Here is a 27,980-nt window from a genome sequence, read left to right as displayed (position 1 = left end):
AATTTACACCAGCTCCTAAACTTTACTACGTACACCAGAGTACGTACTGCTTTAACTTAAAGCTAATGGCTTTGCGTGACTCACCAAGCTCAAAACCCCAAGCTATGTTTGTGGTTTTTGGCTACAGAAAGCAGTACAATACTGTATAACCTTATACGTAAAGCGACCATTGTTTACGGACACCTGCCGAAGAGGGCGCTTTACCATAACATTTCATTTCCCATTACTTTGTCGCCATCTTACAATCTTGTCGCGATAGGCTTTGTTTGGTTCCTCGATTTTACGCCTTTTACCATTAAATTGAACTTATATTTGTTTAGAAAACGCCAAAATGGCGTGCATGGCTTCTCTAAAGCAAGAGGTAAAACTTTTAGAGTCTCTTTTCCCGAAAGAAGACGAAAGATTCCAAATTCATACAGCTACTCTTGACGAGTTAATGTGCCAGTTTATAGGAGCCGATTGTGAAAAAATAGTTATTCGATGCAACTTTACCGTAAGTGAGACCATTCTTATAAAGCACTTCTTGAACAACAATGTCGCAGATACTTTAGGATAGTCTGTTAAGTTTAAGTCAAAATCATATCGAATCAAATATTTTCTATGTAGACATTTCTGCGCTTTCATACCGAAAACTAGATTTGATATGATAATAGGCCTAACCTAGTACTTCTGACCAACGCAAGTCTAACCATACCAGTAGGACAAACGTTAGGGTATACTGAGCACTGTATGTAGCCTACCAACATAGTATTAAGCTAGGCCACTTTACTTAGTAATGTTACTAATAGTAAGTTAAGTAGAAGTATGACTATCACAGCGACAATTTAAGTGTTGAGTAACAGACTGGCTGGGCTTACCCTAGTCAGAGGTAGAAGTAAATATGGAACAATTATCACAGTCTCTTTTTACAAGGCCTGTTCATGAAGGCTAAGCATTACAAATAGCAAAGGCTAAGCCCTAAAATTAGGCCTCCACCAAAGCTTTATCCTAAGGCCGTGGCTATTCTTACGACCAGGAGTAACAATTATTTATAAGCTATTCTTACGACATCGGCGAATTTCCGGTTACGCATGCGCAGTAAAGTAAATAAAGCAACTGGGCATGCATAACCGGAAATTATTGTTACTCCTGGTCGTAAAAATAGCCACGATAAAGCAACTGCGCATGCTTAACCGGAAATTATTGTTACTCCTGGTCGTAAAAATAGCCACTTTGTTATCCTAAGAAGTACAGTAAGTCGCCTAGGCCGTTGTGAACACAAGCGTCAAGTAAGTTGACTATACTACACTATTTTATATCATGGAATATCTATGAAATACCCCACCACTGTCAGAAACATAGCCTAGTATTATGATATACAGAAAACGGAAATCCCAAACCACAACAACCCTACTGCTTCATTAAAATTGCAACATGGCTTGCTTAGTAGAGAATGAACTCCAAAAACAAGACAAGTGGATACTTTGAGATCCTATGACACTGTCTTGTGTATTTCTCCATCTTGCTACACATACAGTATACAAACATCATTCATGATATGCATGAGTAAACTTGTATGAACTGCACTGTGCATGATGACTTTGCATGATTACATAATTACCTTTACAGTTTTCTGGCTTTCCAGGTTACCTTGCATATTAAAAGTATGTGGGAAAAGTTCATGTCCGTGTTTCTGGGTGTAGGCTAAGGTATTACCCTGAAGGTACTGTTCAAACACAGATTTGTCTAGGGGCTACTAACTTCAAAACAATGAATTAATTCACAAGTGCAAAATATTTGTCAAATACTGAAAGCTGCAATTGAAGTGTCAACATAGTAGAGTTACAGAAACATACTGTGATATATAACAAAAGGAAGCAGAATGTTTGTTATCCTCAAGACTCATTAAAATATGCGGCCGGCAGTGAAAATATACGTTAGCAAAATATCTTAAAGAACACACCAAGTTCTTTTACAATGACCCCTGTTGACACATTGGTTTGTGCAGAATAGCAGTGCTGTGTATACTAGTTGTATAATATGCAAAACAAATTCAAATGTTGTATTTAAACTATAAAACAAACAAGATGACTGTAAAAAATGGGATCGAGAAAGATTAGGAATGATCACATTAAAGTAGTCCTGGCCTGGATGAACATTCAATGTACACACACACACTACTCTTCTGTACATAGCCACCGCAAATGTTGTTGGCCTATGCTATGACTGCGAGTTGTAAATCGACATACAGAATATATTTTTCGTTTCCTCTACATGCAATGGAGAGGTCTTCCAATCTCGGTCTCCAGTGCCAATCTCTTTTTCCCATACAGTACTGTATACATGATTTTCTTTTATAGGTTGGAGCTTCAGTAATATACTTTGACAATATATGAAGGAGTTACACAAACAAATATTTGGCAGGAAATCTAACTGAGACGTGTTGTAAGGAGGCCTTTTGTAACAATGAAGTTAACTGCAGTATGACTTAGGCACTTTTCATTGAATATCTCAAATACAGAGAGAGAAAAATGAAATGGTGGCTGCCTACTTGCCATATAGCTTTCCTTGTCAAGTGTGAGACCATTGCCAAAACAACTTTGTGTGAAACTAAGCCTGTAGCACAAACATTGCTATCATTACACATAACAGGTCTTTATATATATGGAAGTTCAGCAACATATATATGGTACTTTGTGTGTAAGGTGTAATCTGAACTTACTTGTGAAAATGCAGGAATGCTGGCAGACAACTTGTATGTGGCTACTGTATTGGGTGCGTCCGTATATGGATATAACCAGGTATACTTGGTATTTAATTCATACCCATACCAAAGGTATTGAAATCTGTCATCAAGGAATATTATCGATAACACCATGTATATCCGAAAACAAACTTTGAATACCCTGGAAAAAGAATACCAGATAAAAACACCAACCCACATAATACACGCGAACTGGAAGGAAATTCCCACTGCTACTATTTATCGTGTATAACTTGCCACTCCCCGTAGTACCCAACTATAAACATATTTGCTGCACAATCTTAGCCCTTGTATTGTACATGTTGCTTGTACTGTACTAGACAAAAGGTCAACGAAGGGACACACAATGGTTTGTTTCTTGCGCTTTCACCTTCAAAAATGGTTTACGCCTAATCGGCCAATAACGAGCACGGATGGGTTACATTAACACAGGATTATTTGGAACAGTCTACGTACAGATTGGAGGGGGGAGGGGGTACAGAATACAGCACAGCACCTGTTGGAGGTTTTGAAACCCTATCTGTCTGGTGAACAGTAATGGACAAATATCAAAACGATGACTTTTAAATTTGCAGAGGATACATTTATGAGCAGAAGTGAGCAATTACTGTACAGCAATAGAAACAAAATGTCAATATTATCATATTTTCTGGCATTATGAATAGTCACCATGTGATTCTTATCAGGCTTTCCATTGTTTACATTTCAGCGTTCCAACTTCCAAGTGTGTAAAGGCTAGTGACAGAACTTCTAGATAATATGCTGGTTTCTCTGAAAGATAGTACAGTAAACTACTTAAAATCCCATGCAGTGTGTAGTACTATTACTTGTGCTTGTGTCACATGCATGAAGATGAATCTTTTGTTTTGATCCCTCTCCCCAATATTAGTTTTATTTGTCGTTGTTTCTCTGTTTTTTATTATGATGATTATTATGATTTTCATCAACATACCATCACTGTATGTATTTCGTTCAGTGTTCTGAGCAATTTTTCGTTTTTACTTTCTGTCAGGATTCGTATCCGTCTTCACCACCTGTTTGGTTTTGTGAATCAGATGATGCTGTGGTTTCAACAGTCATCGAAGGCCTTTCTGAGATACCCCGTTCCAGCCAATTGGTGAGGTTTCATGAATGTTACTGTTTGACCCTTTTTAGTCAGCACAGATTTGAAGTCTGCTGTGCTGCAGTTGTATTGCACTCCTCTACTACTGGACAGAAGTATAATAATTACAATCTGATTAATCAAGTGTTTTAATCAGAAGGCAGACGTTTAAACTAAACCTTCTACTGCCTGAAGGTTTTTTTTTTATTTCATACAGGTCTAAATCCCTTTTCAAAGTAACATTTGGCAATGTGCAATGATTGTTATACATTTTGAACCTTGCCTTGATAATAAAATCTCCATCAACATATCCAACACCCCACCTCGCCCCCATTTACTGCTCTCCTCCTACTGCAGACTTCCACATCCAAACTAACTTTGAAAGATTGGTTGTGGAATTGATTTTCTATTCTTGGACATAATCTTTCCATCACAGATCAAGAACAAGCAGTTAATTTTAAGATTGTCTCACTACTGTGTAGTTTGGTGTTAAAGTTACTGTAGCAATTGCAAATTCTTTGTTCTATTTGGTATCTTCGCAAAAGGTTCTCGTTCATAAATTCATTGTTTATACAGTAGTGGACTAGTGGTATCATAGATTGCTTGAAAAATTGGTATGTAACGTTCAATTTTAAAGACGCAGTTACATTCTGCTGACAGTTTGTGTACAATGTACAGTACACTTGTGAAAACTTTGAAAACTTGGAAGCTGCAGACTATGTATAGCATCGTATGCTTGAAATACTGACAAACTGGTACAGTATCAGTGTCAATATGTATCATGCTGAGCAATACCTCCAAGCATCAAAGCTTAACTACAATATTTCAATCTGCTTTTCTTTGATCCTCTCTGCACCATTTGCAAAGTGGTCTGCAATCCTTCATTCTTCTACTACAATTCAGGCAAGCTTTCCAACTTTGGTTTCTCTATCAAATTCTAAGGTATTGGTTTTATTGCAGTACTTGTACAGGTAAGTGATATAAAGGTAAATGACAAGGAAGTTGTTTTGGTTCATCTGGCTGTGATAGTTTAATCAGAACTGAAGCTGTGGATTCCAGCCTAACAGGAATGAAAACCAACTGCTGGAAATTTACAAAGGTTATAAAATTTGCCATGAGATACAAGGAAATTAGTGCAAATCTATTAACTTTATGCAGAATTCTGTCAAAACACCAGAACTACGTCTATTGGATCAGATCATATAAATATCCAATTTATCTTAAACTGTTGTTACTACTACTAGTACTATCTATTATGCAGGCCCAGGGTTCGCATTAGCCGCGAGATTGCGCGATTCGCGCAATTTGATCGCATTTGGAATAAACGATTAGTATATAGCCACTTGCGATTATTATTTTTTAGTTATCCGGTCTATAATCCATAAACATCTCGTCAAATTCCTTGTCAGCCTTTCCTTCTATGAAATAAACGAATGAATAAATAATAATTTCTTCCACATGGTAGCCTGACACCACACGTCAATGCGAAATCTAGCTAAGCCTAACCATCTGTTTATTCGCTGAAATTGTGACGCAGTTGTAAGATATCCATGGAATACTTTCATTATTGCTGTAACGTTCGACCACATGGTTGCCTAACACCACACTAAGTCAATGGGTAATCTAGCCTATTCATCTGTTTATTAGCTGAAATTTTGACGCAGTTATAAGAATATCCATGGAATACTTTCGTTATTGCTGTTATCTTCGACCACATGGTAGCCTAACACCACACTAAGTCAATGGGAAAACTGCCTAACCGTAGGTTTGCAAAATTTGTTTTTTATTTAATCACACTGCGTAGGATTCAGGTAATAAATTAGGAACCGGGTAGTATCGCGTCGGGTGGGTACCCGGATAACCCGTGCAAACACTAGTATATAACATAGCAACAAGTATCTGAGTGACTCAGAATATAGTGAAAAAGAAGCATACATTTCAGGATGATGTTTTCATATTCGGATGGGTCCTTATGCAGTGAAAATTGTATGTAAAGGCAATGTCATTCTACACCATGTACAATATGGTGTATGCAGTATCTGGTCAGTCCCACAAACATCACACTATTCCTACTGTACTGACATGTATAAGAACACACCCCCTTCCTCCCACAACAGCACTATTAAGCACTGTTCATCAATTGCTTCTAGTTTTGCATCACATGGACATACAACTGCACAATATTTTCATGTCAGCCTATTTGAACTGTATTTGAAATGTAAACAACTATTGCCCAGTGTAATGTATTATGTTAAAAGCATGAAGTTAAACAAAATCCCCAACTGTGAAACAGCTTCCAAGCCCCTCTGGAATTTAAGAATACTGTACAGCAAGCCTCTCTAACAACATATGAATGTAAATATTTATATACACTGTATATATATATATATATATATATATATATATACTGTATATATATATATATATATATATATACAGTATATATATATATATATATATACAGTATATATATATATATATATATATATAAATATATATAATATATTTATATACACTGTATATATATATAATATATATATATATATAAATATATATATATAGATATATATTTATATACATATATAAATGTGTATAACATATATAAATACATACATACATACACACATAACATACATACACACATAACATACATACGCACATAACATACATACACATACACACACATACATACATAGTGAGATAAATAGCCATAGTACTGTCCATGCATACTGTGTTCAACCAGGGAGTTGGTTCAACAATATGTGTGAAGATGAAACACAGAGTACATAACATTATTACTGACTGACACAAAGGCCCAAGCATAGCGTGCATTGGTGTTTGTAGTTACTTGTTTTATGATGATGAAGGTTACGAAAGTATGTGGGGGATGTAACTTGTGTTATTCATTATTTTAATTTACTTGTTGTTAAGTTTATGAGTGCAGTAGCACTTTGAAAGACAAATATATTGGACCACATGACAAAGGTTCAATGTGTTTATTGATATTAGGGTGAACTACAGTAGTACTGTACAACTGTTCTGGTAAAGTACTTAATTCAGTACTGTACTAGATAGTTAAGCAGTATTGATTTTCTGCGTTAGGGATATAAACTCTCACTGTTTGCAAACTTGACTACTTGAGCCTCAAATCTTTCAGAGGATATCAACAAGCCAGTAAGGCTATCATCTTTGAATGCTCCTCCCTTATTCCCATTAAACGTGTTAGTTTCACTTTGGACATGTTTATTACTGTACCATATGGTGTTATAGATTTACTGTATAGAAACGGAACCCATATGACGTATGTCCTTTGCATATAGATGTATATTCTTCACGGAACAAGAAACTCTTCTATAGATCTTGAAGATGTGAGTAATTTGGTGAAAATAATCCTTGAATCCATATGACTGTTTGTACTGTATATACGGTACAGTATTAGCTCTAGGGAAATAAACTTGATAATACTAACATATTGTATAACAGAAGATACTTTGTCCTTCTCTGTACAGTGGATGATCTACTCAGAACTGTCCCATCACTCACTGTATACATGTATATACCTCATGAAGTCATAGGATTATTCTGTTGTACCTCTCTGGGCTGTCTTTGTGGTCTGTACACATCCACAATTTCCACAAACTGGTATGAAGCTTGTGCACAAATTTCTTTCTGTTCATAAAATACCACATCACACCCTGGTGTTTTTTCTACAGGACATGTCAAAGAATGTATCCTTTCTTTAGTATATATATATATACTCTCTCAATACGTACACAGTAGTGTTCGTGTTACTGTAATTGTGTGTTGTAGTGGAGACACTGAGCAGTAGCCTAGGCCCTTCGTCTTTGCAATATGACCTACTGTATTGTTAGTACAATGAGGTATTATTATTTAATGATAAAGGTTGTTGTAAGGAAGTGTAGTATCTGTATCATGGAGTGCATTGCCCCATGATGATCATGATAGAAGGAAAAATGGTTGCTAAGGTCAGTCATATCCAAGTCATAAATATATGTACACAGTACAGTATTTATCACAGAACACACAGTTTGGTTAAATACTTAACACATGTACAGTACACTAAAACCTGTTGTTAACATTTCATACTAGTATGATATGTGAATCTACATACTACTGTTTTATAGTACTGTAGTTTTAATTCTGGTGTTGGATCATTTATCCCATTTGTCGTCTTCGCCAGTTGTTTTATTTCAGACTTTACCATTCAATAATAGGTCAACTGGCGTCAAGGTTAACAATAATATAAGGTTGGCATACAGTTGTGACATATTTCACTCATTTTCTAAAACATATTTGAAATCAAGGTTGGGACTGTATTGTGATATATTATGCTTCTGTGTGGATTTTTGCATTAAAATCTTGACTTATGACAGTATTATGATCTGTTACACTGATAATGATCCGCAAAAAAAAAGTTCAGTTGTCTCTGTGTCTGTTTTTGCATTAAAATCATGGTTTCTAATGAGTTTTAATATCTGACAACCTTCAGAAATTGAAGATGTATACATGAAAGTAATATAACCAAGGATAAGTTTGCCTTGGAATCGAGTGAATTCAGGTACATTTTTTTTTTTGTTGCTGGCGTTTCAGTTGTCCCATGTTATTTTACTTTAAAACCATAGCTTATTGTGACAGTATTGTGAGATATATATCTACATGTATATTGCCATGTTTATGGCATTTCGGTTGACGTGATAAGATGTGTTACTTCATGATATAAAATGTAACTTCCTTTTTTGGTCTATTCTATATTTGGCAGAACTTACATGTATGGTCACTACCATACATCATGTTATAGCCTGGACAGGGTTGCTTATATGCGACAAATCTATGTGTTATTATAATCCTTACTATTCTTCGTATAAAGAACTGTTTATAGCGGCAGTGCCTGTATGAGCTGAAAAGCTAAACATTTCGGTCACATCAATTGGGTCCCATTAAGTTAATCCGTACATAATAAGAAAAGCAAAAGCTCATTCTGCCAATAGGTATTAACTGACTGTTGCCATTTACAATCAAAATGTGATAAATAATACCCCTCTTATGTAAGGTACATCAGTATCTTTCTATGTAAACACTTCAAAATCTGACAATGATATGGTTGTCTTCTTTTACCCTTACTGGCTCAATCAGGCTCCCCCCCCCCCCCCCCGTCCGACACAGATCGGGGTACATCAGTTGCTTCTTTGCTTTGCTTGTTGACAAAGTATTGCTGGACATAGCTATACCACTCACAGTCTGTAGTGGATGCTATCAAGCGGGCCCATAGCCAGTTTGTCAAATTTGGAGGGGCAGACTGTTTGTTTGAGTGGGGCATTTGCATGGATCCACCATAGGGGTCCATTACTAAAACCACATTTTTAAAAACATTGGGCAGGATAATCAAACTTTTGGGGGGGGGGGGGACGGGTGGTGTGGGCATTTGCCTCAGAATGAAAAGAAAGAAGTTCTAAAAAAGAAGAGGAAATACTCTATTTCCGATACCAATACTCCACTTTTCATTAACACCCCCCACCCCCCAAAAAAATGAAAAGAAAAGAGAGAAATTACTGTTACTATAAAAAGGAGAGGAAATATGCCCCCCCCCAGTTCTCCCCCCCCCCAAAGAACTATAAAACAAAAGAAACATCCAATCCACTCCAAAATACTCCATATCACTTGGATGGTTTAAAGTTGTTCTTACCACACCCGACTACTGTACTGTACATGTACAATTGTACATACTACAGTACAACGACTGTGTTAGATTTTACACTATTGTACTTGATAACATCCACTCTCTGAGTTACTTCAGAAGTTCCGATGGTGTACCCTGTACAGTGCATAGTAAATTTACATATCTTTATGCATCACTGCAGTAGCTTCTCTGAGCTACTGTATAAACTCTCTCATTCTGTACAAGCCTTGAGAAACAGTATAGAGAGAGGCAGTCTGTGTGTTGACTATCCTACCGTCCAAGTAAAAGTCTATAACAGTCCCAACCAAACCTTTCCTGTGAAGCTCTTTGTCATTACCCAGTACTGCAGTATAAAATACTTCATGTGTGTCAAGTTATATGGAAAACCCATACTCAATGCCCTTTGCAGCAAGATTGGTGAGTGGACGATATCTGCGGTTTGCTCTTCCCATTGCAGAGCTCGTCATCGAGTACTCTTTTGAAATAATTATATGTACAGTCCTTTGAGAACGTTTGAAAAATTTGATAGTTTCAGATTACCTTATTTGTAGAAAGTCAGGTTCAAATTTTGCACTCACATGAATATTTACAAGTGGATTTATTTTGAAGTCTCTTACTCACTGAATTCTGGCCTTGTTTAAGAAATAAGTAAAAAAAAAATGGGGAAACCATGTCCAAATCCAGATTAATAAAAACGTGAAATAATTTTCAGATTTTTCATATGATAAACTGTACGGTAACAGTATGCAGTTTTATTTCATTACTAGAGACAGACCAGCCAGCAATGTTGTCATTGCTGTCATAGTTATATTTTAAGTGCTCATTGAAATACATGTACAGTCTAAACTGGCTATAAATTTAAACTGTTATTAAAAGTCAGGCTCTATATGTGTGTCATTGGAGAGTACCATTGAAAGTTTGAGGTGGTAAGAACAGGGAAAGCAATTTCCAGTATAAATGGTTATCAATTAATTAAAAGCTTTGACATGCAGTAGTATATATGGTACAAATACATATATGTATTCTATTTGATTAGGTCATATGATTTGTTAATGGGTTTCCAAGGTGTTTAATATGTCCTTTGATTATCAAACAACTGATAGTAATGAATGCCCACTTTTTAGATACGTAGTCAGTAAGAAGCAATTTTTAGGGTGCAACGAGTATGGTATAGTACGTTGCTGCCACTTTTAAGCAGCTGGTATGGAATGCATCTTAATAGGGGGTTTAATTCCTGGTCTTTTTTGCTGGATCCTTTTTTGCTGGACACATTGAATTTCAGCGTTCTTGCTTACTAGTATAGAATGGTGCAAGAGAAAACTCCCCTTCAGCTGGATCATGGGCCTCCCAATATCTTTGTGTTTTATTTCAGTATCTCCAAAGTTTAATGGAGGATGATACCAATTTACAATTTGATGAACCTAATTGGGGTAGTTACAGTAGATTGACTTCGCTCCTTGCTTACCTGTCTCCTCACAACCTTAGCACCTTGTTCCTCCGTGCCTGTAAAGTCCTCGAAATTTAGCCTATAAATTAAGTTACATTGCAGTCTGAATTTAATATCTACAGTAGACAAGTATTCTACCCCCTCCAACCCCGGACAGCCTCCACAGCTAATTGTGGTCCTCCCAACAGACATTTGGTTGTCTCGGGATTACAGTACAACCATGTTACAAATTGGCCCTGACAGTGGTGTTGTTGATTCACAGACTGGCTGCATTATTGTCTTGACTCGTTGTGACACATCTCAAACCAAATCACTGTCATTTAAAGATGTGAATGGTCTCGACCATTCAGTCATTCAGGACTTTCATTTTTCAAGCATACACTAAGACGGTACATCATATAGCTACTGTATTAAGGCAATCTCCATAGTAGTGCGTCAGTCACTCATACAGCAGTGCGTCATGTTTAATATGAATATTGACTAACTGGTGCCTGTTGCAGCAGCAGCAGCCGAGTGTTGTATCATTTTCAGTCGTCTCCACTCAGGGTGGTTGACGCCTGCTTCACGAATCTGCACTCAGTCTACGCAGTTCCTCGCTGGATGTACATTGTTAAACTGTTTCAGTAATTAGTAACTTAAGAAACTGATTACAGGAGGCTTTCAGTAACTGTACAAATTAGAACTTTGCTAAGATATTCTTGGGTAAGTTGCTCTAATACTACGGTACTGTAGTTGTCAGCAAGCTCAAGTGAAGCGGGGAAAGTACTAGTTTAACAGCACTGTACAGTCTGTACTGTACTATTCCTTGTATGGGAGATACTGTAATTGATGTCGTAATCACCTTACCAGAACATTTAAACCTCAAAGCCTAAAATTTCTTTTCCACGTTAAGCTTTAAACTGTAAGTGTGTGTTTTCTTCATTAAGCATGTCTGAGGTTTTAAAGCAAGTTTGCAGACCTATCTCAGGTGCCTTGTGGTAAAAATAACTTTAGCTGTTTAAGTGGATGGTAGGACAGAACCATTGCTACCTTACCTGTAAATTATGTCCCTCTGACAATCTCAAGGATATTTTGGGTTGTAAGATGAGTTTTGAGACATACGCCTTGAGCACCCTGTTGGGTGGATATGTGCGCATTATAAATCTCTGTTATTATTATTATTATTATTATTACAGTAGTCGTACTGTACTGTAAGACGATCTTAAAGAAGCCAAAAACGATGAACCACTGTTAGTTACGACAGTAGGATCATCAGGTCCTTCCACTTCCTTAAACTTTTGAAAATAGTTTCTATCACCACCAAACTACTTTGTACAACTCATGGGACAAATTTACTGTACTGTATTATACAGAAACCAATATCAGTATTGGCAAATTATGGGTGTTTTTTTGTTGTTGTTTTTTTGCTGGATACAATGTGAAATCATTTTCCAATTCTTGTATGTAAGATTGCATCAGTTACGTTAACCTTTTATCTTAACATTATCATAATTTGCTCTACTTTTGTTTAGTAGCTGTCAGATAGTACTGTTACTTTAAGTACAGTACATGAAGATATGGCTGTTTTTGTGCCAGATCACTCCTCTCCCCTTTACCAAATTTTAAGCAAATTTATATGATTGACATAGATCTGTTTTGTATTCCAACCGTGATATCATTGCTTCTTTCAGTACTATAATTCTGCCTTGTTCTTGGTTTTATAAGTTGTTCATGTGACTACACACACCATTGCTTTCTTTGTTGCAATTTATGGTATACAGTATATTCTACACAAAGCAAAAACAACATCCCCCAAATACTGTATATCTATTATTCAGTCATGGCAAATTGTCATTTACATTGGTTTTTGATCTTCTCTTATAGGTATCCAGAATGACAAGACACTTGGTGCGGGAATTGTGCAAACTTCACAATGTTTCAGAGCCTCCAAGTTTACAGAGCCTTGATCAGCATCTACCAGACGAGGTAAGCGCGGTTTAGGTTTGGTTTGACAAACAGGTTGTGTCTGTCGCATTGCTAACATACTGTAAGTACTGTACTGTACTGAATTCACAAGTAACCTCACTCTTGCCGCCACAACCAGGACAATCTTTGTTGAGTAAAAATTATTGAAGCTGTGTTTTTGTCCACCCATCCTGGACTTGGGTCAGGTAACTGTGATGTAAACTTCACTGCCTCGTTTACCTGTCTCCTCACAACATCAGCCATCTTGCTGCACCGTGTCGAGCTTGAAGTTTAAACTATTTTGGCGCTGTAAACCCTTAGTGATCGGTACTGACCGCCCATTATCCCTCCACCTGATTTTACTGCCTTGAAGAGACTGAGAATATTTATCTATTTAGTGAACCTTCTTATCAGTTCAAATCTACTTTCCTGATATCCATCGGATGCACCTGTCTTTGTTCAATGCGTGATAAAGTTATAGTATAAAGGATAGTGTAGTAAGTTGTGAAAGGCTGTTGTTTATCATAAATGGGGAGGTATTGTACTATGTGATGTCATGCTTTTCTTGATTGTATCTCAGTCTAAACCTTCACACAAGTACTGTAATTGTTTTACAGTGTCAGTCCAGGTCCTGTATTAGAAGTTTAAAAAATTAAAATAAAACATTGGTTCAACTTGTACCTTCTTGATCAGTGAACAAAACATGACACTGTCATGGCAAGCTGAAAGAGGAACTGGTTTGTGTGAACAAAACTTTTACATTTACATCACCTCTCGTACCTGTCTCCCACACATGTGCAATCCTTTCTACAGTACCTACAGTAGCTTACGATAATTACAATAATTGCACATATGTCCTTATATATATAACCATTGAAATCCCATACTTGGATCATGTCAAGATATTTCGTATTTGGCATGCCCTCACACCACCAAAATTCTCTTCTAGCACACACCTAAATGGTCCAATGCCTCGAAATTTGGGCCATCTACTGGCTAAATGCCAGTGGATTCTGCTGTTTGACAGTAGAAGAACGAAAAGCACTGGAAATTTTCAGCATTAAGAGCATTAAGAACTTAAAAACACATGTTAAGTTGGTTAAAAATCATCAGTCAAGGAATCGGCATGCTTTCCGTACATGGCATAAGCCCTATGTTACTGCTCTACCAGCAAACATTATTAGGCTGCTCTTGATTGCATGTACAATAACTGATGTGTGTTTGTAATTCCTGGAAAATGCCAGTGAAAACTTGATTTAGATGTGAAAGATTAAAAGTTTATGTACAGCACTCAAAAAGCTTCATATTTTGTAGAGCATCCAAAATTCTTGACACAAAAGTTTTATTTTTGTTTATATTATGCAGGGTCATGATGATGACATGGCAAGTGCTGATGAAGATGAAATAGAGGGCGCCCATGGAGAAGACGAAGAGGACCATGAGGATGACGATTGTCTGGACCACTACGATATGATGGAGGAGCCAAGGTAACCAACCATGGTCACTCTCCGAAGATATCAATCCTAAAGCCTGGAAAACTCTTCGGCAAAAATATCGTTGTTATTATTATGTTTAATCAAAGGTTATATACAGTGTACAGTAGGTGTCATGTTTGGTCATTGTTTTGAAAATAATTTTAATAATGCTGTCAGGTTGTTTGTGGTTTTTCAATAATGTTAATGCAAAGAGGTTTTTTGGGGGAGGGGCCATTATTTGAAAGTAAAGAAAAACTCTCAATCCACAGAAATGATTCTTAAAAGGATTGACTAAAGTTTATCCATAATGTTTCAGAGCACTGGAAGGTATTAAGTTCCTGTAATACCTTTTGAGGTCAAATGTCATTTGTGTATCTTCCAGGGTAAACTTTGGTTTTGTGTTTTCTAATAACCGCAGGTGTCAAAACAGATATCTCATCAAATCTACCTAGTATGATTATTTAATCCTGGCAGAATTGGGCTGTTTAGCAAGTGAATGTCACAGCTAACTTCAGTTCATTTGATATTGTCGTTGAATTGGTATCCCTTGGGGTGTGAACCTCTGTGGGCACCATTGGTGCTGTTGTGTGTCTCTCTCTCTGAGATCAACGATGGTGCTGCTTGACCCACTTCCAATGTCTTCAAAGAACTTGGTAGTAGTATGCAAATAGCCATGGGGATACATATGACCTTTTAAAATACAAAATTTGTTTCTACAGGTCAGAAAAGGAAACTGAAGACACAGATATGGATGAGAGCTATTATGCAATGATGACAAAACTTCAAGCCAATCAGAGGAGAGACTATCAAAAGGTTCGATCGATGTTACGAGACAAATAAATTCCAAAATTAAAACAAAAATCAGACTGGCTTGCAAAAAATGTTTCGAATGCAGTTGAGATGGACTTAGATTATCGATTTGAGTAGTAAAGTCCATCATTTTGGAGGAAAGATGAGACTACTGAAATAATGTGGTAGAGTTAAAATGGTAGCTTGAGATATGACAAATATAAAGAGATGGCTGATAAATGGGTCAGAGCTGTTGTAGTGATTCCGTACTTGTACTTGTATTCTAGTATTGCTGCCTTTACTTGTACTTGCCCTTCATGGATTTGTACTCGTACATGAACATTTGGGAAATCTTGTACAGATCCTACTACAAATTAAGTGCTGGTACTCATGCTTAGAGCCTTGTACTCACATCAGGTGGGAATTTTACTTGTACTGGTACTCATGGATTTGTACTCATATGTGGGCATTTGGGAAATCATGTACAGATCCTACTACAAATTAAGTACTGGTATTCATGCTTAGAGCCTTGTACTCACATCAGGTGGGAATTTTACTTGTACTGGTACTCATGGATTTGTACTCATATGTGGGCATTTGGGAAATCATGTACAGATCCTACTACAAATTAAGTACTGGTATTCATGCTTAGAGCCTTGTACTCACATCAGGTGGGAATTTTACTTGTACTGGTACTCATGGATTTGTACTCATATGTGGGCATTTGGGAAATCATGTACAGATCCTACTACAAATTAAGTACTGGTATTCATGCTTAGAGCCTTGTACTCACATCAGGTGGGAATTTTACTTGTACTGGTACTCATGGATTTGTACTCATATGTGGGCATTTGGGAAATCATGTACAGATCCTACTACAAATTAAGTACTGGTATTCATGCTTAGAGCCTTGTACTCACATCAGGTGGGAATTTTACTTGTACTGGTACTCATGGATTTGTACTCATATGTGGGCATTTGAGAAATCTTATACAGATCCTACTACAAATTAAGTACTGGTATTCATGCTTAGAGCCTTGTACTCACATCAGGTGGGAATTTTACTTGTACTGGTACTCATGGATTTGTACTCATATGTGGGCATTTGGGAAATCATGTACAGATCCCACTACAAGTTAAGCACAGGTACTCATGCTTAGAGCCTTGTACTCAAACTCACACCCGGTTGGAATTATATTTGCACTGGTACTCATGGATTTGTACTCTAATGTGGGCATTTGGGAAATCTTGTACAGATCCCACTACAAATTATATACTGGTACTAAGGATTAGAGCCTTGTACTCATACTCATATCAGCGGGAATTCTACTTTTACTAATACTCATGAAGTTATATGTGTATTACAAATCTGGCAGTGGTTAGGATGCAAGAGTCAGGTTATCATTGTGATAGGTTGTACAAAGATATTACAAGTGTGATGATAGTGTCATTTCTCAGGAAACCAGTCAGTTTTTAGGTAAATACCCAAATGTACCTCTAATTTGGAGAATGTAGTTGGAGAATGTCTCATTGGAAAACAGATCCATTCTTGTTCAGTTATAAATTTTCAGTACATTTTCAGAACAAGGCAGGGATAGAGTGTTATGAACAGATATGACTATTCTCTTATTGTCCCCCACCTTCCTCTTTCCCCCCTCAATTTCAGGGTACAACTACTGGTTCAGTACAGGCCACAGATAGACTCATGAAAGAGGTGAAGGATATATACAAGTCACAAAACTTAAAGAGCAAAATGTACTCAGTGGAACTAGTCAACGACTGCCTATATGACTGGAACATAAGAATATACAAGTAAGTCGATTACAGAGGGCAAAACAATGTCTTCCTGTGTTGTTTTATTTGGTTTAATAATTATATTATGCATATTCATCAGTAAAAAATCCTCAAGATAACCACTATGCAAATAGTATAGATATCACCGAACAAGATGCTAAAACAAAACTGGTTGCAAATGTCAAAAGTCAGTATCCAAAATATTTACCTAACTTTAAAGAAACCATTTTGATGGCACTTTCTTTATGCATATCTTGACTGTTTCCCTTGCTGAAAATGTTTCTGCATCGCTCAGTGGAAATAACAACTTGGTAGTGCATCTCATCTTTGATAGACAAAGTTTTGGAAGACTTTTTAGATTCCTATCAGAACTTAGTCTCCACCACTGTAACATCTCTCTCAAGTTTCATTGTTTTCATAGGGACAGGGTGACTTGATCACTTATAAATCACTCAGAAAATGGTTTTTGTGTTTCTGGTAACCATTTTATTGCTTTTTAGTTCTTCCCTCTCTCTGGTACTGTTCCCTCAACTCCTTTTCTTTCCTTTTTTCCCGCTTTTTTTCCCGCTAGGGTGGATGAGGAAAGCCCTCTTCAGAAGGATTTGCGTGACCTTCAGAAGAAAGGCGGTCAGGATCATATTCTTCTCAACATGACCTTTAAGGTAGAGTAGACTTATTGTATCTTGATATGCTACTTCAGAGGCCAACTGAGATCCAAAATATGGCATTTTTTTACTTCACAAATATCTGAATAAATGAATATTAAATGGTTATTTTAACTTGCTAATTAGGAGAAGCCAAATGGTTGTATAACCCTGTTGATGCCTAGACGTATCCAGAAATGTGTCAATATTATGTGCACACCCCATATCACAAAAACAAAAGATAGATTCAAAAGATACCATGTGTCTACACACATATCAACAATTGAAGTAAAAACATGTCAACCCTAAAACGCCGCCTCTAGTGATCCTTAAAGAATGTTAGCTGTAATTATCAGCCGAACCCACAAGACTAAATCGCCAGCTATTTTACGTGGAACTTAATGTTGAATTTCATAAAAAGCTTCAATTGTGAATATCTGTATTGTAAGATCCAATCAGTTTGGCTTCATTCTGGCCAATTGATCCATCAAAATAAAGTTAATTTAACAACGAAACATTTAGTGTTTTAATGTTGTCTTAAATGAGAATCTTTCATGAACAATGAGACTCAGTGTGGTCTATTGAATTTGTGCTGTTTCATTTGTATGCTGCTAATTAGTCCTATGAGAATTGACTAGAGTGTAGTAGTTTCTTAAATTTAGATTTCCCTTTAAAGAGCGTGCGCCTTGATTGCTCCCTTAGCCCATCTACACAGTACATTACTATTTGGAAAAAATCACTTACATTGTTCTCCATTTTTGGTTACATTTTTATTTGAATTAACAAAGATTCTGGTTATCTTCACTGAATGTCCACAAATTGATGAATTCAGTCTCAAATCTAAGATAATTTGTTAAAGGAAGGGACTTGGTAATCAGTCTCATTGCTCACTGTCAATATGTCGACCTGTCCGTAACTCTTAACAGACTGTGCTAGTCTTAAACAGATACTAATGTACAACTGTTAAACATACCTAAACACAGTATACTTCAGCTAGCAGACTGTACTAGTCGTGCAACTGTTAAACATGCCTAAACACAGTATACTTCAGCTAGCAGACTGTACTAGTCGTGCAACTGTTAAACATGCCTAAACACAGTATACTTCAGCTAGCAGACTGTACTAGTCGTACAACTGTTAAACATACCTAAACACAGTATACTTCAGCTAGCAGACTGTACTAGTCGTACAACTGTTAAACATACCTAAACACAGTATACTTCAGCTAGCAGACTGTACTAGTCGTACAACTGTTAAACATACCTAAACACAGTATACTTCAGCTAGCAGACTGTACTAGTCGTGCAACTGTTAAACATGCCTAAATACAGTATACTTCAGCTAGCAGACTGTACTAGTCGTGCAACTGTTAAACATACCTAAACACAGTATACTTCAGCTAGCAGACTGTACTAGTCGTGCAACTGTTAAACATGCCTAAATACAGTATACTTCAGCTAGCAGACTGTACTAGTCGTGCAACTGTTAAACATACCTAAACACAGTATACTTCAGCTAGCAGACTGTACTAGTCGTACAACTGTTAAACATACCTAAACACAGTATACTTCAGCAAATGGTTATTAGGACTAAGTTTGTTGTTTCAGTTTGCCATAATAGTTACATTTGTTTCCTTTCAGATCTTTAAGTGGTTTCTTTTAATTCGTGGAGTGGGTAAACGTTTGCAATCATGATAGCACATGTGTGTGTATGTATGTATGTACGTATGCGTGTGTGTATGCATGGGTGTATGTATTTATGTAAGTAATTGTGTTTTGAGGTCAGCATTGGTCAAAATGTTTAAGCTTTGTAAACATAGTATCTCAAAAGGGACATTTGGATTGCTTGTGGATTTCCCATATGGACTAGATGGAGCCCATCAAAGGCACCATTTTAAGACCCTGTAAACATAAGACCTCAAGAAGGAAACCTTGTATCAATCTCATACTTTCTTGAGTATCTGAAGCCCATTGTTTGTAGTGGAGGTCAACAGAAATCATTAAATTGAAACCTTGTGGGTACAGTATCTCAACAAAGGAATCTTTGGGGATATCCACTGTCTAACAATTGCAACTAATTATATCATCAAATTCAATGCACTTGTTCATCTCTGGTTGCATTTAACTTTCTTTTTATTAAACCTTTTTGTTTGTTTGCAGGAAACCTTTCCATTTGAACCTCCATTTGTACGAGTGGTGTTTCCGGTCCTGAATGGCGGGTATGTCTTGCTGGGAGGTGCAATTTGTATGGAGTTGTTGACCAAGCAGGGCTGGAGTAGTGCCTATACGATCGAAGCTGTCATCCTTCAAATTGCTGCCACTCTGGTGAAAGGGAAAGCCAGGATACAATTTGGGGCTGCAAAGGTATTATTCCCAGTAGAGACAAAACATGTGGAATGATAATACTGGATGTAGTCAAAATGTGAAATACACAGTTGAACAAAAACAGTATCATGGAAATCAAGTGTTATTAAATACTGAAGATGACAAGTTTATGCCCTAAAAAAATTTCTTTTATTTCTGATTTGTTTTGCTTGTCAAACTGATTTGATTTGATTTTTGTTTCATCTTATTGTTATGATGTTATTTATTTTACAGAGGCAATACAGCCTAGCCAAAGCACAGCAGTCTTTCAGATCTCTTGTACAGATTCACGAAAAAAATGGTGAGTTGACATTTCACCCCCTAGCAGAGGAACTTTGGAGACGTCTCGTGTGTAGTTTTCAGTCAATTGTAAATGTTGGCTGTTGATATTAGACGAAGTAGTGAGTCAATACCTTTTAGTTTTAGGTTAGAGGTGAAAATGAAGGCAATGGATGAAAAACATCAAAAAAAGAATCGTGTACTTAATTCTTTTCTTCTTATTCCTTAGAAAGATTTGATCTTTGTGGCAATAGTAGCCTGATTTTGTTTTGAAGTTGGAAAGTTTGTGTTTTTTTGTGTAGTTGTACTCCAGGTAACTGTTTTGCAAATGTTAAGAACCCTTCTTAATGATGATGACATGTGTGTGCATGTGACCTCTTGGCTTGTAAACACAATACAAAATGGTCACAGTGGCAGACACGCATACTGGGTTTGTAGTTCAGACGTAGTGCGTACAAGACTCCTGTTTTATATGTAGAGGTTTAAGATCCTTGAAGTCAACAAAGATCAAAGCCTGAAGAATGTTCTAAGGCTTCAGATCTCCAAAAGTAAAGTTTGGATGAACTTAAGCCGTGGTATGTACATCCATCAACCCGAGTAAGTACAAGAATGGTACTGTAAATGGTGGAGGTCAAAGGTCATGCGATGGTCAAAGCTTGACCGACCTTCATACCTGATAAGTAGGGATGTAAGAGCAATGGTAAATCTATGACAGTCTTGTCCGTAGTGTGAAATATGTTGATTAAATGTTCCGATAAAGTTTGTGGCAAATAATTGCTACAGCCTGTTGGCTTTCTGGTGTAAATAACCATTCTACTTGTCTCTTTGTTAACAGGTTGGTTTACACCGCCTAAAGAAGACGGCTAATAGATGGAGGTGCCTGCTATCATTATCATCTTCCAAATTGGATCTCCTCTTATTCTAGACAGGAATGGTTAAAATGTCAGACTTCTATTCAATAAAGTTAGAAACCGAGACATATATATTCAAGGCTGGAGTTCTAATCTGGGGCAAAAAAAAACGTTGGTCTTCAAAGCGGCAAGGCTATTTGGATGATGGCCACAGGGGTTTAAATGATTCTGTCTATCGCGTAAACCTTTTCCATCATCGATGTTCAGCGACCATGGCAGGGTTTCATTTCGGGATGTTCGTCAATTGTGACTCTGAAAGTAGCAGGGTGAGCAAAGAAAGAGAGAAAGAAAGAAAATCTGCCACTGTTTTCTGCTTAGTTTGGTTGTACTTGACAAGGTGAGGATTGACATCAGAGAGGTTTGGTCCCATTTTACTCTCCAAAGAGGGTTTCTTCTGACAGAGAGGGGCAGAGATGGGGGATGAGAAAGAATTGTCTGATACAGCCGGAGATCCCAACACAGCCAAGAGGTGACCCCCTGCCCCGTCCATTGGGCATTTTCAGCAGAGGAATAGAAGTTGGGCTTTATTTGGAAGAGGAATTGTTACCCTACAGTATTATCAAACTGAGGTGTTGTACAACCTGTTCGTTTTTATTCATTCGTTTTGAGTCATTGGACTGCTACAAAGCCAATACCAGGGAGCATCGGTAAAAGCTCTTAGGCTGATATAAAATTTAAACATTGGTGACCTCTGTATAGCGTTTTAAGCCCTTTTTTTGTGCATGGAGCTGTTGCCATGGAGATAGTAACGATAAGCATTAGACCCCCGAGCATGATGGATCTGTGGTTGGTTTCTGCTGAGTTGCCTTAACTTTTACCCACAATGCAAGATTCTACTTTACCCTTGTGTTTTGTCTTGACTAGCTCCTTCAGTATTTTGTATTTAAATCAGGCAGAGATATGTTAACTCTTGTCTCCAAATTGAAAGTTTACCATTTTTCCTTCTCTTTTTTTTTTTTCTTTTTTTGTTAGTGTGGGGTGTGAGAAGGGTTTTGTTTTCCCCCCTTCTCCTTCCACTTATTCTTTCTGTCAATTGTGTATGATGTGTTTTGTAGGTAAAGAGTGCAGTTAGTTGTCATTGTTATCTCTGAGAAGGTGGTCAGTGCCTCATTGTGTGCAAACTTAATAACCAATTAACTGAAATACTGTTGATTTGTGATGTAAGGATGAAAAAAAGATAAAAAATAAAATAAAATAAAAATGGGAGATTGTTCTGAAACGAACGCACTTGGCTGCTCCATGTCAGGGAAAGAGAATGGAGATTGAAGGAAACTTCTTGTAAACTTTACAAAAGTTATTTTAGTAAGTGATATTTAATCAGCTAGAATTTGAATCACTAGATTAGGCAGTTAATAATTTATCATATAATAAACTATCTTCTTGAAAGTCATTTTGATATATCAGGGAGGCTGTGAGTTGTGGGCAGAATTATGTTGACAAAAACAACTCTTTATTATTTAACGAACTGTTAACAACATTACAAAAGTGCAAAAATTATTCAAGGTTTTCTTTTATTCTACTACTTCTTGTGTGAAGTTATTATTTTTTTTATTAACAGTAGGTTAGTTTGAAATGTTTTGAATGCAGGGGGGTAGAGGTTGGGGTTAAGTAACCCCTTTCCAGGGTACAGTCATCTAATAACATAGCAGCGGCTCAATTAACTAAAATTCATGTTATGTTAAACACATTTTGATTGATATGACTATAGATAATAATTACAAATTTTAACGAGCAGTCACACACATTTAGTGTTATACCAATAAGACGATTGCCAAGGTCCCTTTTTTTTTTGATGGAAAGCCGGCAGAATTGTTGGAATGACTTTTGAGATACCCATGAAGACAGTTGCATCTGAAACTGGTTAGGGAAGTTGTTGCATCCATCAATCATCGCTACCGCGGGTCTGCTCCTGAAGTATATCTGTTTTGTTCAAGATGTGGGTGTGTTTTTATCTCCTGATAACGACCATTATGTTATGTAACTGACTACTTGTTAAATTAAATTATTATGATTATTATTTGGTTGAATTTTGAATATGAGTGTTTTGTATTGAAATTAATTTTTTAAATGTGATAAAACGTAAGTAAGATGTAACAGGTGTGTTTTGTAAATCCTTTGTTTTTTGATTGTCTTTAGTCATTTGTCTCGTTCTGACGTGGACGGTCAATTTACTTCCGGTTGGAAGGTCTCAAGTGAGAAATAAAACAATTATTTCAAATCAGGAAGTTGATACTTTTCCGCTGAGATGTCTGTTTGTACTCATGCTGAATTTTCCAAAGAGACAGATATCAATGCATTACATCTCAATTACATAATGGAATTTGATTGACTCATCAAGAACAGATTAGCATTCGACATGGCTTATTGGTGGCATGTGCAGTATCAGTAATACAAATACATTATGAATGAATATGATGCAGGCAGAAAGGTTTTCTATATGGTATCTAACTTGATCAAAGACAGCCTTGTTCGGTTTATTTATCACCATGTAAACTTTTGAAACTTATTTCACAGTAGATAACCAGTAAGGGTAGCCTGTCATTTGATCGCATACATGATGTGAATCAACTCAATACAGTCTTTGGCCATTGTCATCAGCAAATGTCACAAGTGCAGGCATTTACTATGATGAAGCTTCAAAGAAGATAATATTTCAGTAATAAACTGTAATTGACAACCCTTCCAGAATTTTTTTTTTGAATTAAGGAGGAAAAAATGGAATAATCTTGTTCATTTTATAATGGTGGAGGTCAAAGGTCATTGTGGTCAACAGGTCATTGTCTGAAATGTTGTTAAGCGTAATAATTCCAAAGGTTTAATTCATTATTCATTCGAGAGCATCGCTACTCACTTGGATTCGTCAGAAACGGTCAAACATTCAGTAAAATCTTATATGCATTGCGACTGTTGAATGTCCTCATATAAAATGTGGCAAGGAATAATCACGTTCTGGTTGTTCTATGGGTTACATGTAGGCTTTAGGTACAACTAACAATGCCGAAAACGCATGGAAAGCTGCTGTTGAAGAGTCCTGGTATGAGGTATGAGTATGTTAGAAAGACGAAGACTGTTAAATATGAGTACAACAGCGTGAAGATAAGTACAAGGCTCTGAGAACAAATTGATGAGTACTTAGTCTTGCTGTAGTATTTATACTAGAGAACTCAAATACCTGGAGTAAATACACAGGTAAAACTCCATGAGGGATAGCATGAGCACAGGTAAATATGCAGTTATATGAGGACAGACTGCAAGTCTTGTTGGAGGGTCATGTTGATACCATGAAGAGTGTCACTCATGTATGCGAGTATGTATTCAACCTGTTAAAGACTTTCAGAGGCTGGCTTTTTCTTGCAAAATGGAATTTCATTCCGGTGCGACTATCGAATGCGTTGTTAGTTGATTGCATTGGTATCATAGCATACATGTTATACCACAGGAAAAGCCAGTTTTTGTGTCTGAAACATATAGATATATTTTTTTGTTCACCACAAGTTTCCACACGTACATCTCTTTCGCAACAGATGTAATTGCGTTAAGCCAAATGTTCAGCTTTTTCTATTCGTTGCTCATTGTCTTGGCCAAGAAGAATCACCGTGTAGATTCTGTGCAGAAGTTAGCATCGTGACTTCAATTCTAAAAAATAGTTGCCTCTGGCAGTACATATTTGTTTATTAATGCTTATTAATTACTTTAATTAAATATATTTAAATTCTTGTTAACCCTGTTTGTAACTATAACGTGATTGGTCAAGTCCGAGACGCACAAATAATTTTTCAAACCCACTCATTTTAGAAGCAAAGTATCTTGTGTTTCTTTTTACTCTGTTATCCTTGAATCATTGTTTGCTCTGATCATAATGAGAGTCCTGTTTTGACTTACAAAAGCCATAAACGGCTGTGTCTAATCTGTTACATGTATTGTATTATGTGACCTAATCTCAATTTGAGGTTCATTAAAACGTCATTTTAAGACAGTTGTCGGGTGTTCCCTCAAAACAAATCGGAAGCTGTTTGTCGGGATAATTGAACAGCAAAATACCAGAGACTTACCAAAAACCAGGCAGATTGTAGAACTTAAAAATCTCCTACCTGCTTAAATATTTTCCATTTATGAAGAAAAATATTTCTGTAATTCATTTTTCTGAACTTTCTTGTAACTGAGCGGAAATTTGGCTAAATGTGTCCTCCAAGATAGTCAAGTCTTTCAGTAAGAAAAAAATTGGTAAAGCTGTTGTAAAACTTAAACCAATCAAATTTTACTTCCAAGACCCTCATCACCTTCCACTCTACATGGTTAGCTGAGTTTTTTAGCTGCTTATTCAAGAGAAGTACCAAAACAATCAGGAGAGAAAAGGCAAAAGAGCCTGAAAAAAAACAAAAAAATTTCTTTGAAAATATATGAAAAAACATAATTTGAATATTATTCTCATAGTCAGTCTACTGTACAGTCTTCAACAACGGTTCAAACTTGGGTCTCATTCTCTTTTAAAAAACAAAAAACAAAAAACAAAAGAATGAAATTGTACAAAACAAAGTATTTTATGTCTCAATATTTTCTTCTACATCTTAGCTTATCTCATATTTCTGTACTTCATATCATCGACTGCTCTGATGGAACTTTGATCAAGAATGTTTTCAAACTATTTTGTTTTCTGTATTTATCACTCACAGTTATATGATATTCTTGAGTTGCCGCCATTTATTTTTGGGGGGTGGGGTGGGGAGGGGGGGTGGTCAGCTGCCGGTGATTATTCACAACATACATTTATGCATGTTTCCTTCAAATTATGGGCTTTATATCTAAATTAACATAAATCCAAGTCTGTTTGTTAATTTCTGACCTCCTTTGTCCGTACATGCTCCTCCGTACTTTTAAGAGCGGGACATGATTTTTTTTTTTTTTTATGAATTCTGACGCAAATTGCTGCTTCATCATATGGTTCTTAATTGACAAACTAGATCGAGGTTTCTATTCCAAGCAATAACAAAGTCAATTGTTTTTTTTTTAAATATTTGGCTTGATTAGAGTGTGTTGCAATAACTGTTAATACCAAAACGAAAAAACTGTGGAGGGCAGATTAAAGCCTTTCGATTACTTGTTGATTAAAGTTCCGTTTGGTGCAAAAACTGCAACGTATTCTGAGTTAGGTTACCTGCCACATTATTGGTTATAGTGAGGGTCAGTATCTTTGGTCCAAACATTGAAAAATACCAAAGTTGCTTTAAAACTTCATTGCACTGTACCTTAAGAGATCTTTAAAGCTGTAATTAGGCAAATCACATGACATGTCACCTGACCTTTCTGTGAGACACACTGGTAAGATGTATGATGGTATCTGATAAGGGGTGAAGGGTCTCTCTTCCCCATCCTATCACTAAAACAAACCAGTATAGGTTCATTATCTACTACTCTCATCTACCACTTCTTTCATCTCACATGCCACACACTCAAGCTTTATTGTTCCCTTCCATCCATTTATCCTCCCTCCCATCCATCCCCTTACCCAAATGAAAAATTATAAACAGGTTTTTTTTTTAAATATTTAATTAGTTATTATTAACCATGTTACATTATGGATGAAGTAGAAGTTTTGACTTGACCAAGTCATTTAACTCACAAGTAAAATGATACACATTCACTTTGATTTATCTCCATTGTAACCTAGTTCCAGATCTCTTGCAGTAAGTAGATTGACAATGTATGTATTAATATTGTATTACACATAACAGAGGTTTTGACTTGACCAAGTCATTTAACTCTAGTATCTTCTTACTGCTATCAACAGGCTTTTTTACCGTAAATAAGATCAACTGGATCATGATATCAAATCCGGCCTTCTTTTCACCCTGTTTTCTTCTTTCTTTTTTCCCATTTTCTTGTCAAAATTAATAATATCCAATGTTTGTGAAATCTTTGTAGCTAGTTAGTTTCTTGTTATTTTTAAGCATACCAAAGACATAAATTAATCTCAGAATGGATTTCTTTCTTGAAGTTTCATTGCAATTCACCCCATTTTTTTTGTCTTCTTCTTTTAACTTTTTTTAATTTTTTTTTTTTTAAAGTGGAAGTCATACTTGTTATAGCAAGGATTCTGATGGGGGCAGGGTGAGAATAGAATGCTAGCATGCAAGTATAATTTGACAGACTTTGGTTATACATATGAAACCTGCATATTGAATGGAATTTAACCTGAAATTATACGCTAATTTCGAAATGCTGTGTACAGAAAAAAAATGAAGCCAAGAAGTTGAAATGCTACAGTATGTACTCTTCATGCTGCACTATATGAACAAGAATTTATTTATTTCACCGTCAGATCATTTTAGTCAGATTCCATCGAATTTAACTTAACATCTTTGTCTTTTCTCTGTTTCAATCACTATTATGTCTATTAAAACTTTTCTCTCTCTTTTTTTTTCCATTTTAATATTTTCAGTAAATTTAGTTCCTCTTTGTATCACACGGTTGAAAAAAAATACAACAACAAAAAAACAACAAAAAAACAAAACAAAGATGTATGAGAATGAATTAAAAGAAAGCATCACATGTCCAAAGCTGATTCAGAGAATATAGGAAAAAAACATTTTTTTGTGTCAGCTTACCTTTATATCAATCATAAGCTTGTAACTCAGTTGAAGATTCTGTTCAAAGTTTGAACAGCTCCAATTAATTGATATAAAAAACATGATTAATTCAAACAATTTTCCTTTATGTACATGGATGAGGATCTCCATTATTCTGATATGTAATCTACCGGTATGACAATAAACGTGCGTAGACCTTTGAAA

General features: G+C 36.3%; 1 protein-coding gene across 1 annotated transcript; it reads left to right on the top strand.

The window, feature by feature from the left end:
* The first annotated feature begins 98 nt into the window (after positions 1-98).
* On the top strand, positions 99-27,980 carry LOC139979142 (ubiquitin-conjugating enzyme E2 Q1-like). Its single transcript, XM_071989841.1, has 10 exons — positions 99-493; positions 3,756-3,860; positions 12,854-12,955; positions 14,300-14,421; positions 15,129-15,222; positions 16,865-17,010; positions 17,564-17,654; positions 19,796-19,999; positions 20,234-20,300; positions 21,114-27,980. The coding sequence occupies exons 1-10, from the start codon at positions 332-334 to the stop codon at positions 21,143-21,145; spliced, it is 1,125 nt and encodes a 374-aa protein (XP_071845942.1). The 5' UTR covers positions 99-331; the 3' UTR covers positions 21,146-27,980.

This window comes from Apostichopus japonicus, chromosome 13 (genome assembly GCF_037975245.1).
Source record: "Apostichopus japonicus isolate 1M-3 chromosome 13, ASM3797524v1, whole genome shotgun sequence".
In the NCBI taxonomy this organism is placed as follows: domain Eukaryota; kingdom Metazoa; phylum Echinodermata; class Holothuroidea; order Aspidochirotida; family Stichopodidae; genus Apostichopus; species Apostichopus japonicus.
The sequence above is the reverse complement of the archived record's forward strand: the minus strand, read 5'-3'. Positions and strand labels throughout refer to the sequence as shown.